Raw genomic sequence first — 12,951 nt, 5'->3', positions numbered from 1 at the left:
AAGAGTGGCTCTCGGAGGAGCTTGGTTCTCGGGGTAAATGCTGATGAGCCGAGAAGTCTCTGAGATAATATTACTTTGTAATTACTTTTTTAGCTGAAGTTGTTTAGCCAGCTCCAAGTCATTAATGAAAGTTGGTGTCCAAGCACCTGATTTACGATTTCGTGCCGGCCCGGGGTCAGCAGAGGTGGTCTCTTTCCATCTGAATCTGCTCGGTGTAGGAAACAAAATAGGCTGTTTATTATTTTGGAGAGCAATTTTCGCTGAAAGGAGGAGTTTTATTTTCGCATGTAACATTCCGCCTCTTTATTGCAGACTCTTCAGAAAGCTGCTCTTAGCAAAACAAGAAAAAAAAAAAGCGCAAGATTAAAGGGTAACATCTAAATTGGAAACGCCAGATGAATACACTGAGCAGATGGGAATCTTCCTCTTTAATATGAGCAACAATAAATGAAAACATCCTTTTTATTACCGAAGCCGTTCTGTTCTCTTTAARCACGAACGAGACTTCCGACTTTCTCTGGGCGCGGGCTCGGCTTTCCCCGCGGAGCGCTGCGCCCGCAGCCTTGCGATGTGTGCGCCGAGGGGACAGTGGCAGAGGGAACGGAGGGGCTCAGGGATTCTGGCCCTGTCCTTTCTCTCAGCAGTTTTCCCTTTTCCCCTTTCCCCGGCGCGGGGATCGGCGAGGTGGGACAAACGCGAAGCATTTCGAGCCCGCGGCGGTGCGTGGCCGTGGGCTCCTCTCGCTCGGCGCCTGCCCGGCTTTTGCTGACCCCGCTGTGCTCYATCCCACAGGTTACAGCACCGTGGCGTTTGACGGCACCCCCAGCTACGGCCACACGCCGTCTCACCCCGCCGCTCAGTTCACCAACCACTCCTTCAAACACGAGGATCCCATCAGCCAGCAGCCCTCCCTAGGTAACTTCACCCTCTGTCGGGTGGCCGGCAATCCTCAGTGACGCGCCCCAAGCCCCCGCAGACCCGGCACAGAGCTGGATCTGCCCGGTGCTGGAACACGAAGCCCTGGGGCCTCCTGTTCAGCGCAGGGCGAGCGGAGGGATGTCCACTCGCCCCAAGGATTAACTCTGTGCCGCTTTCTCCGCAGGGGACCAGCAGTACTCGGTGCCTCCCCCGGTGTACGGCTGTCACACTCCGACCGACAGCTGCACGGGCAGYCAGGCGCTGCTCCTCCGGACACCCTACAACAGGTACCTCTGCCTGCCTTCCTTGTGCGCGGGTTGTTGCTGGGATGCGGTCTCTCCCCCGCATGCCGTTCAAACAGCTTCTCGTTTATGCAAGGAAACAGATTTATTTTTTCCCCTTCTCAAGAGAAAAAAAAAAAGATTCGCACGTTAAAACCGAGCCATACCAAKGCAAAACCACTCCCTCCCCAAAACAAACACAAACCCGACAAAAAGAACAAGCAAAAAACCGCAACCAAAACAACATCCCCAAAACCCCACAAAACGAAAAAAGATGCCGCGCCTTCCGTCGCATGTCTTGGAGGTTTCCCGGGCCCTCCCGAGCCGGGGCTGGCGGAGAATCCCGGCGGGGCTCGGGCACGGCGCTACCGGCTCGGGAGAGCCAAACTCCGCCGGCAGGTGCCGGAAGGCTCTGGAAAAAGGGAGCCGGGCTGCCCGCACTCCTTGGGCCTGTCCGGTAGCCCACCGGTGCAGTAAGTTTGGGGTTTGCCCTTGACCTCAGCGGCTTGCTTGGGGCACTCCGGCTGARCCCCAGGCTGCAGGGCTCCGCGCCTCCTCTCCGCTCCCGGCGCTGCGAGTCCCCGCAAGCCCGGAGCTCTTCCCCGGGGCCGGAAAGGTGTGGGAGCGCTGGCTGGTGATCAGCAGAGACGGGCAGAGATTGGTACAGGGGATTAAAACTGAGCTCCTTCCAAGGGCTTCGTCTGGCAGGCCAAGAGCCGTTCCGATGGCTCCCAGGAGTGATGGGAACTGGCCTGCAGGGAGGTTATTTATTRAAATCGGGGCAATAAACCTATCGGATTTCCTTGCTGGGAGAAAGGTGCGTCTGGAGCTTTGCTGCAAGCTATCTCTTTGCCAACAGACGGGCCCGTGGCAAGAGCGGCTTCCCATTTTTTTTTTTCCTTTCGATCTGACATAGGGGCTGGGCTTTGGAGTTTTACAACGTGTTTAGTGAGTAAAAGAAGTTTCCCAAAATTTATTCTTCAACTTTTTGTGAACTTGGAGCCAGTCCCGTGTCTTGGAGTTGCTAAGTAACTCTCGCACACAAAACAATGTGCCTCTGCGAGGGAAGCCGTGAGCGGCTCCTCTTGTAGGCCGGTTATATCATCTCAGATTAAGAGACACTGGACGTGAGACAACAAAATTCTGTCACTTCCAGAAGCCACTTCGCTAATGAACGTGAGTTGACGTCAAGGGAAGGAGGGAATGAGGTAATGAAGGAAGGAAAGAAGCCTATCCAGAGAGATTAGCTTGCAGAATAATTGGCGGGGCTAACTCCTGCTCTGAAGTGACAGAGATTGCTCCCCGCTCAGGGAAATCTATAAATATGGTTTGGAGGAGGCTTGGGGAGGGCAGCGCTGGGCAGCTGCCGCCTTCCCCAGTCACCGCGGGCCTCGGGGCTCGCCCTCGCCCCTCTCCTGGAAGCGGCAGCACCTGGAGGTGTGGTTGCGATAGGAGAACGCTGATAGTGCCGAGAGCTCTATGYTCCATGTGCCTCCATCGAGGCAGCGTCGGGCAGGGGCTGAGCACAGAGGTCACCGCCCTAACGCGGCCACCTCCCGGGACCCGCGCCCGGCGCGAGTGGGCAGCGCTGCGCCACGGGGCTGATTTCCTCTCGACCTCAGCCTTGATCCTGCCCTGCTCCCTGGGAGGTTTACGGCTTACTCCAGTAAGATAAGGATTTAAGCCTTTAAACCCCACAGGAGCCAATAGTGATGCGTGGGGGTGTAAGTCAGGCAGAAGCTGCTCCACGTCGAGGGCAGCCCCAGCTGTACAAAGCCTGCTCCCGCATCGAGACCCGCACAGGTGGCTGAGCTCGGTGCGGCCTCTCCTTGTCCGCCACCAAAAGCATCAAAAAACTTCTGGAAAGTGTGGTCAAGAAAGTGGATGAACCGTTGCGGCACAGGAACGGGCGGGACTCATTTGCCACATCGCCGACGCCCTGAAAACGACCGCATTGTCCTTAYCCACATTTATATGTATTTATATTTATACTGCACCTCCTTTGCGAAGATTTCTTTTGCTTTTCGCAGCTCAGGTCGAGTTCGACAGCTGTGTTTTGACAAGTGATTGCTCAGTGGCTGCATCCGAGTGCCGGGGCTGGCGTTGATGCCCAAGCCCGCTGCTCGCCTCCCTGCGCACACTGCGCTCGTTGTGCGGAGCGCGCAGGGAGGGCTCAGGGCACGGTGCTCACCCCCAGAGTGGGGGGTTTGTAGCTCCTCGCTGTCTGGGGACAGCAGGAACTCCCGTTCGCCTTTAGCAGTGGAGAGCGGGGGATGTGGCGGAGGAGACCGAGGTCGGGGGCCGGAGGTATTGCCTCTGTCTGTCTCCGGGGTGGTGCGGCGGCCGGTGTGTACCCTGCACTGCCCCTTTTCTGCGTCTTCCAGGATCCCCGAGTAGCTCTCGGGCGCTGTTTGTGGTCCGCTCCGCCTTGCAGCGCCTTGCAGGCACGGTCTCTCTGTCAGCCCGGTCCCAGATCCCCCGTGTCCAACAGGACCCGAGAGGTGATGCTTCGACCGGCGGAGGTGGAGCGAGCGAGCAGAGGGAGAAGATGTAGAGGGAGTCACCTCCACCTGATGCTCCCATTCCCCCTCCTCGCCATCGCTCCAGCTGGGTCAGAGGGATCTCTCCCGGCTCCCCCACTCTCCGGGGAGCGCGGTCCCAGCCTGGCAGCCGGGCAGGGTCGGGATTGGGGTGGGCAGGAGGGTCCGTCCGCCGGTAGAACCCCCCGGCCCGGATTCTGCCAGCCCGTCTGCTCTGCAGAGGCACTCGGGGCTGCAAAGCCTCGCCTTCTCTGCCGTACCGAGGCAAAGCAATCGGGAAGAAAGAAATGGCTGAAAGATCGTAATTCTTAGGCTGGAAGYAAAACTATCTCTGAAATCTCTCGCCTCGGCCGCTGCTTGCGCTCTGTTTACAGCGCGGCCCGCTGCGCTGCCAAGGAGYCCCACGCCTGTGGTTGGTAGCTGGACACGGATGACAAACCCACGCAGATCGCAAGTGTGCGTTTGTGGGTCCATTAAAATGGTGATGTGAACTTTTCTACCTCGCGCTGTTTGATGTAGTAAACATGCTCGATGTTGAAAATTTACTGTGAGTCACACTTGCAAAGACTTTAAAAGTGGAGGAGTCCCGGTTCAGATTATAGCTCTTTCTGTGCAGAGGTCAAGAACTCGGTAATACTGCAGTGCAGGCCAAAACAAACTCTATATGATCTACTACTGGTTTCCTTTTAAGTTCCCTTTTTGCTCAGCTTTGACTTCCTTTTATTCCACTCCAACTTACATTAATCCCCGCTGTAGAAATGTTTCCCCCCCTTCCTCTCGTTTCTCTTTAAAAGCATCTTTGTAATGAAAATAAGTTATTTTTAGTGTCTTCTTTGTGGCCGTTCGAAGGGCCAAGGATTCAGATTGGAATCAGCGCAGGCATATCCCTAGAGACCSAGCTTTCCTCCTCCTCATTCAAACCTCATCCAAAGCCGAGATTTTGAGCGGAGCTGTTGATTCCATGAGATCATCTCACGGTACTGTCAATACCAAGGACGTCCTGTTCTTTGTCACATGTCACATGCGAGATGTTCAATCAGAGCCGGTGTCCGGTGGGGCCCTTTYTGTCCCCGCGTTTAAGGGGCGCGGTGCTCACCTGCGTTCCGCCCAGGGCCGATTTAGCCAAAGCTCAGGCATTCCTGGCTTTTTTGAGATGGAAACCTCGCAAGTCCATGGCTCAGCATAGAAAAGAAATTTCTCTCTTTGGCTGCTGCCTGCCACAGAGGTAGCGCAGATCCCACCTGCAGCCGGTGGGACAGGGTGGGGGTGTCTCTCCGGGAGCATCCCTGGGATGCCCACCCGGGACGTGCCGGGGACCGAAACGCTGCCCGGGCTGCTGTAGGGTCCGGGCCGGTTTGGCGGTGTCGGGGACGGGCACCTGCTCTCCCTGCTCTCATTCCCCGGCTCCAGCCTCTCGCAGCAGAATGACAGGGGGGCGAGGGCTGAGGGTCTCTCCTGGGGCGCCCCGCTCGGGAKACACCAAGAGGGGCAGAGCGGGGTTTAGAGCCAGGAGTGGAGCTCTGCCCCCATCTCCCCGTGCTTTCCACACCACCCAGCCTGCCCGAAAGCGGCTCGGGGCTCCCTTCKGAGGCTGAAACCAGCTCGGGCTCCGCCTTGGAGCCGCGGCCGGAGCTGCAGAGCCGCTCGGACCGCGGGGAGCTTTGKCCGGGTGGGCACTCGGAGAGATGCGGTGGGCACTGAGCTGCTCCCGGGGCGCCTTGAGTTGGACACTGTCACCCAAGGGCGGCACGGAATACAGTGGCTGCGAGCTGTGACAAGATGAATAAGTGTATTGCTTTATGAAAAAGCAAAGGAGGGGAAAAAGTGGATCTTGTGGGGGAGGCTCTTATAAATGAACTGTCAAGCTAAAGAAAGTTAAAGGGAAATCTCCTGCTGTAAATGCATCGGGCGGGCACTTCTAATAAAAATCAGGGTCCTGGAGGAATTAATTACAGCAGCATTACAGGAAGAATTCGTGGAATTGCAAAACGTAGTTGGCACAGACCAGCACGGACTGCTATTGCAAATGGGGAAACTGCAGGAGAGTTTAACAATTCCTGAGCTGATATGCAGGACATTGTAGTAGCATAATAGCACTTCAGACACACTAATGAATAATAGTGTCCAATGATACTGACAAATGATATTACGCATACTTCGAGATTGAAGTCACTTAATTTGTTTCTATATGCAAAAGCTTCCCACTGGAATCTGGCTTTTTTAGGTCACTTCTACCTGCCACAATGTAAAAAACAAAGGAAAAAAAAATGCTCTATTCTAATAACAAAATGATATAAATTCATCGCGTAAGTCCAACGAATTTAGGTGTCATTAATCAACGGGGAGACTGGCGTTTATTGTAAGCGGGGGATCCTCAGCATCAAAATAAGGGGCCGGGGGCTCCCAGCTCAGCCCCCCGCGCTCGGAGGGGAGAGCCCGGGGCGGGGGAGCCCCCGAGGGGATCCTGTCCCGGGCAGAGGCACCTCCTCAGCCCCGCTGGAACCTCCCTGCCCTACCGGGAGAGCTCCCGGGGCTCCGCGCCCGCCTCCCGCCGCCCCTGACCGGGCAGCTCTGCCCGGAGAACGGAGCTGCCTTCGCTCTGTACCGGCGGGGAAAGCGCCTGTTCCAGCGGGGAGCTTCGTTTATCGCTCAGCCACTCCATTTTTCTCCCGCTTGTCAAGCCCCTCTATGTAGTAACATCCATCACGAGTCACGATAGCTGTTTCACTCCATTACCCACGTGGTCTCTCACACTCCTGGTTAAAACAGTTAACAGATTTGACTTTTTAAAACAAATAATCCTCTGCGTTAGCTAGCCGGACTGCTTGTATTCGTTTCCTTCGTTTCGATGTGTCAATATCGGATATTATTTTTTTTGTAAGGAAAAGTTTTATGATTCCATTTCCAGCTCTTGACAAATTGTCAGGCTTGCAGATTCAGTGGGACTTTTCAATCCACAGATTTTCCTTTCTTTTATTTYCTTTTACTTTTTAAAATTCGTAATCCGTCGATAAAAGGGATTATGTAAAATAAATTCGCTTTTTACTGCTGTATAGTTACATTAAAAACCAATAACAAAGAAATAGTTGTTATATTGACTTTTTGATTTTGATAACTTGTATTTTTAATTCTAATTCTACATCTTTTCACAACAGTGACAATTTATACCAAATGACCTCACAGCTTGAATGCATGACATGGAATCAAATGAACTTGGGATCCACACTCAAAGGGTAAGGAGCTTTGTTCTCTTTTAATTTGTTGCCCTAGTGTAACTGCATYGCTGAGGTAACTTTATCTTGGGTTTTATGACTTGAATCCGGTCACTTGCACGAAAAAATACTGTCCGGTCCTGAGAGCGGCTCATCACCGGGCTGTGTTTTGGATGATCCTTGCCTCAGCCTGGGCTAAGGGTCGGGATGCTGGCTGTGCCAGGGGCTCCGGTGGCACCGGGCAGGGCAGGGCAGTGCCACGGAGGAGCAGCCACGGCCACTTCGTTCTCTCCTCCTTGAGCCGTCGCCTTTTCCAACCATCCCTCTTCCCTTTCGCTGCCTTCGCCAGGCTCTGCGTCCTGTGTCCCGGCCCGGCCGCCTCCCGGTTTCCTTCCTGCGGCCATTGTCGCCCTCCCACCTGCCGGGAAGGGGCTCCTGCCCGCCTCCCCCGCGGGGCTTCCTGCGGCCGGGAGGGCAGGAAGGCTCCGAGGCGCCGCGGGGCCCCGCCGGGCTGGCGGGGAGCGCTCCGGTGCCGGTGTCTCCATCTCCGCATCCACCGTGCCCGGCGCCTCCATCTCCGCATCCACCGTGCCCGGCGCCTCCATCGCTGCTGCGGGGCCGGGGATGCTCCGAGATCCCTGGAGATCCCTGGAGATCCCCGGAGATCCCTGGAGATCCCTGGAGATCCCTGGAGATCCCCGGAGATCCCCGGAGATTCGGGATCGCTGCCGCATCCTCGCCCCGGTTCATCCACCTTTTGATCTTAGCCAAGGGAAAAAACACAAATCGCCTGCTCTGCTCAAAGCAGATAATTCACTGCTCTGGCTCTGAGGAGATAATTGGCTTTGAAARCTCCCCCGCTTGAAAGCAGGTATTGCCAACTTTGAGATGTTCTCAGCGTCTAAATGTGTGCAGTCTCAAGGGAACGGCAGGAGAGGATGATAAAAGCCTGCACAGATGCTTTTCATGTAGTTGTCCGTGAACGTGAAAATCTTGTTCAAGATGGACTTTGTGTACAATGCTGTACTGCGATAAAGGAAAAAAAAATAATTATGGGTCTGCTTGTAGCTCATTCACAAATGGTGTTTGAAGGTTAGAGGGAGAAGATAATAGCGTAGTAAACTATCTGCATTGAAGTAAATGAGAGAATTGAGTCTTGAGAAATCTGTCAAGGAGCTTTCTTCTTGTTAGAGAAGATCCAAAAACCCTTCAGCTGTGTGCAGTTCACTGTCTTTGCTGCCGATCCCCTCTTTCTAAAGGTTATTTCCTACTTTTTCTTTGTAAGTATTTTTGATTTCCTCTTTAAACTGTAGCCTTTAAAGATCAGTCATTGCAATATTAGACACACTGTTTTGTCTCTTCTGAAGAAAATATCCTGCAAAATGGAGAAACACATCAACCTTGACCAAGGTCCAAGTTATTAAAGCAAGGAAGAGGTTATTCTTTGGGGAACTCAGTGAAAAAAAAAAAAAAGTCACAATAGAAATATTAAAGGAGTACTGAACAAAATAAATGGCTTCTTACTTGTCCAGGAGTCAGACTGTTAGCAGTGTAAAGTATGTGACCTAGGATGCATGAAAAGAGGGGAAAAAAAAATCAAGATGAATGATCTATGGTAAAACAAAGCTGAAAGTTTTGGTATAGGCCAAGATTGTAGAATCTGTGGAAAATCAGTGCTAGACATAGCCTCATCACTGGTAATATGAGCCAAAATAGTTATCTGTCTTTTCTGGCTGAGAGTTACAATACACAGTACCTCCAATCTCAGTTGCCATGTACATAAGGTATTCTTCCCAAGATTTACATCTTTAAAATATATGAACTGTTCATAAGTGATTCCCAGGCGTTTAGTGTTTCAGATGCTTTTCTCAATCTCGTAGTTGTAATTTAAGAATTTTGGAGTCAATCTTCCTGTTGAAATATGGAGCTTCTAGATTCTGTCCAATGATGACAGTGCCTGTTTAGCTCCTTGCCTTCAGTTCTCCCCAGCACTTATTCCTGGCTTCAGTGAGACTTTTGCACATTTTAAGAAGGAAGGAAACGTTGCCAGTGAGTTCTGCAAATAGTTAGAGAGCTCTACAATTATATAAAACTTATGGGTCATACACTTTATACTTGATAGCAGACCAGGTCAGTAGCTTGCYTTTCTGGGTTCATGTTCAGCATAAATTTAACACACTGAAATGAAGCTTTTGTAGTGCAATTTAGGTGGAATTAGTTGGCAGTTTCTGTGCTGAAGTTGTCTAGCAGTTTATCTGAGAGCATTCTGCTTCTGGCTCTTTACAGTCTTGCCAATACTTGAGCCATCAGCTCCAGAATCTCCTCAWCCCAGATTAAAAGTTTGAAATTGAGCAAGGGACACTGTCTGGTGTCATTGTGAAAATCATTCCTGTTGAGTTGCAAGCTTCTGAAGTTCTCTTTGTATATCATCAGCAGCCAGAGCCTGGCAAATAAACTCTTGCATGATTTTATCTGCTTCAGCCTGTGGCTTTAAGGCCTTGAAAGATTGTTTTTCCTCCTTTTTTTTTCTTTCATGGATATGCTAATATTGGATATTGGAACCGAGGGCAAGAAGTGTCTTTGTCTGGGTGGAGTTTGGTTTCTGAGTGCTTTCAGTAATTGTAAGCCTTCGGAATCTGTGGAAGGCATGGCCTGAGAGACAAGAAGAGGTGATCAGTACAAGGTATGGAATAGAGATCCTGGCCAGCCATTGCTAAATGGTGAAGAGAAACATCTAAAATAATAAAATAAACATYTGTCTTCTGCCAGAGTGCAGCACCGTGATGGACTGGCAGGGGAAGGGAGGAGAGGTGCCACAAGGGAGGCAGATAGAAAAGGCTGCAGCCATGAGTTCTAGATGTTTCTACTTGCTGGAAAACCAAAAGGATGTCTGATGGCCCAAGATGAGCTTCCCTCTGCCAAGGGTTGTCCCTGGAGAAGAAGAAACCCCCTACTGCTACCATAGAGCCCAAATGCCTTGAATCTGCATTTTAGATTTTCACTTGGGCTCTGAATTCTGAACGGATTGAGCTGATTCAGCTCAAGTGGTTCTCACAACTCACCTGAGGGAAGAACAGTGCTTTGTGAGCTGCTGTGTGTTATTTGTGTTGCTTGTTTGTCCAGGGACCTCTCAGTCACCTTMTGAACTTTGGATGGACCAAAGGGAAGGCTGGCTTGTCTGTGAACTGTCACACAAACTGGCAATTTCTAGGTTCTGAAAGGAAAACTTCATTATTAAGGCAGCGAACCTCACTGTGGGATTGGATTTTATCTCCTCAGACTGTTTGCTGATGATTTGTTCCTCATTTTGTGGTGTTTGGCTGGGAGCAGCCTGGCTCAGATTTATGCTGTTGCAGGAAAGTCAGTGGGTCCCATCTGACTGATATCTCACATCTCAAAATAAATGTTCCACATTCATGGGCATCTTTGCCAYTGGTTTCTGTCCTTCATGTTTTTGTGTTGCTTTTTCATTTGCACACTATGAAAAGCACTGCTTCCTTTCATAGTGGTGGTAGATCTCAAGACTGTAAACCCCTCCTTTGTATTTTGATGAGTTAAGTGTAAAATTGGCAATGAAATAACTGATACCAAGCAGGAAATGATACGACATGGTAGACAAGAAGTGTGGCTGCATTTCCAGCAGCAAGACTTAAAGCAATTATCTCTTCAGCTGCTTGAATTAAAATCTTTGGTCCATATTTCTAACAGTCATCTGAAACTGGGCATAGAACCAGACAAAATTTTGGTTTTCCCTTTTTGGTTTTGCTTGGATGTTAAACACTCAGCATGTTCTGTGGAAATTGATATTTATTGCTGTTTTCTTAGGTTCGTGGTAAGGAAAATTAGGCATGATCTCTGAAGAACACTATTAAAACTGCATCTAAAACAAGACAGGGAAAACCTATTTTGTTTAGGAGTGAATTGTATAGGTTTTTCTGTTTAGCTTTGATGATTTTAGAGTAACATTTGGAGGTGCAGAATCTCCTCACTTGGATTCAGTTCTGCAATCAAAATGAGCTGGAAATGGGCAGTGTCCTATTGTCTCTAATACTGAATTTGTCCTTTCCCCCCCTGATACCCCATGGTCTTGTTTGAAGGAAAGASTTTGGTGAAATCCTTTTTCTACTCAGGTCAGTGGTAAAAAAAAACAAAACCAAAGATGGCTGTTGAAGTCAGAAACACAAGGGTCCCCTGAAATCTAGAGCCTTCCTTTCATCAAGCAGCTGATCTTCTCATTGAGAGCAACAGAAGGGCTCTAATCTGTGAAATCACATTTTTTGATATTCCTTTGCCTTGGAAAGAACAGATAAGAATGCAGCTTCATACTCCACCCTCCATAATAGTGTTAGACAAAAACCAGGCAGAAACAGGATCTTCTATACAACTAATCAGGATTTTTTTGCTGTCTCCATACATACTTTTTCCCAGGGTGCTAGGATGGTAAATATTTTAGCAGAGGGAATTAACTCTACTTCTCTTCCTTTATGTTCTGTTATCAACGGGACTAGCCCACACCCTCACTTTGCCTCATTTTTGGCTCTGTTTCTAAACCCTAAAATTCCTGTTCCTGCATTGAAACACAATTAAATTGAAGCTTAATGTGGTGCCTGTTTTATGTAATCTTGCTTTCTGGCTTTTTTTATTCTTCCAAGTCTGAAACTCATGAATCAATGTGTATTCACATTTCTTCTGAAATTTTCTAGCTCTCCTCAGAGTGCCCTAAAGATTCCCTTTTTTGGTTTATGAAATAATAATAAAAAGCTTAACTCTYCAGATTAAGTTGTAACTGCTTTATAAACTAGACAGGCAATTTCAGTTTTACAAAGTAAAAATGGTGTGAGAGAGAAATTTCAGCTTGATTATTTTTTTTAAATATTCAGATTAGAATGTCATCTTTTATGAGGTTTTTTCTTTATAACCACTTAGATTGATACAGCTCTCTAAAGCTGCTCTGTTTTTCATCACACATTCTCATCTGTAAACCCTTCATTTTTTATTAATCTCTGTACAATCTGTACAACTCCGAGATTAATCATTTTAAAAGAGCTACTCTGCGAGTGTTAAGGATTTGCTGGGCTAATGGTAAATGCAAGTGCTTCGAAATATTTTGCAGCACAGAGCTCTTCCTTAGTGTTCTGTGTTGCRTAAGTATCAGCCTTTGTTTCCCAGTTATCTAGAATTCCATTTTATGGCTGTGTTTTTCCAGGTCTGCCTGTCTAGATCCAGAGAACAAAATATACTGAGTCCTTTTTTTCACCAACTAACCCAAACTCTAAATATTTACAGTCCGTTTCTGCCTTTGAGCAGCTCYGATTGAAGTTAAAGGGAGTTGTTATATTTACAAATAAAGGCAGAGCTGGACTGTGAGGCCAAATCCTTCAGTCCTTGCTCAAACTAAAATTTGTGTTGGGTCTAGGCTCTCATCTAGTCCTGAACTCCACCAGGATAMTTTTTCTTTATTAGACATGCAGATTTGGTGCCCTAAGCTTATAAGGCATTGTCTCTTTGCCTAGTTAAACACAGAGTGCCTGGCTAGAAGAGATGRAAGTTAAGGACTGTCCAACCCTCTGGAGATTTCCATTTAGTTAATGCCCTGCAGGTATAAATTCATCAGGTACTTGTGTTTCTCCTGTATGTGGCATTGCATCTGCTCWTTCTCTCTTGCATGCAATAAAGCAGGGGTTTGAGTTTAATAATGTATTTAGATTTGTATCTGTTCTTCTATCACTGCTTTTATTATCCTATATAAACTGCAGCCATATGAAACGAGCCAAGTGTGCCAACTGTGATGTACACTTTGTGGCATAAATYATGGGTTTGTGGAGTAAAAGGTTGGAAGAACAAGGACTGTATTTCACCATGAGGTTGCTATCAATGCAGAGTGAGGACTGAAATTCAAGAAAGCTGCAGCGTAGGGACCGAGGGGGATTTGGGGGTGATTTTGGGGTGACTCTGGTCCATTTTGGGGCGATTTTGGCCCATTTTGGGGTGATTTTGGTC

The 12,951-nt window shown here is 49.1% G+C and overlaps 1 protein-coding gene across 1 annotated transcript in view; it reads left to right on the top strand.

The window, feature by feature from the left end:
- Positions 1-12,951, top strand: part of WT1 (WT1 transcription factor) — a 31,727-nt gene that overhangs the window by 3,896 nt on the left and 14,880 nt on the right. The window contains exons 2-4 of the mRNA XM_057379990.1: positions 793-915; positions 1,103-1,205; positions 6,895-6,972. Of these exons, the coding sequence (XP_057235973.1) occupies positions 793-915; positions 1,103-1,205; positions 6,895-6,972 (304 nt within the window). The remainder of the gene's footprint in view (positions 1-792; positions 916-1,102; positions 1,206-6,894; positions 6,973-12,951) is intronic.

The sequence above is a fragment of the Malurus melanocephalus genome, unplaced genomic scaffold, assembly GCF_030028575.1.
Source record: "Malurus melanocephalus ecotype Western Australia unplaced genomic scaffold, MMel_1.1 scaffold_429, whole genome shotgun sequence".
Lineage (NCBI taxonomy): Eukaryota > Metazoa > Chordata > Aves > Passeriformes > Maluridae > Malurus > Malurus melanocephalus.
The sequence above is the reverse complement of the archived record's forward strand: the minus strand, read 5'-3'. Positions and strand labels throughout refer to the sequence as shown.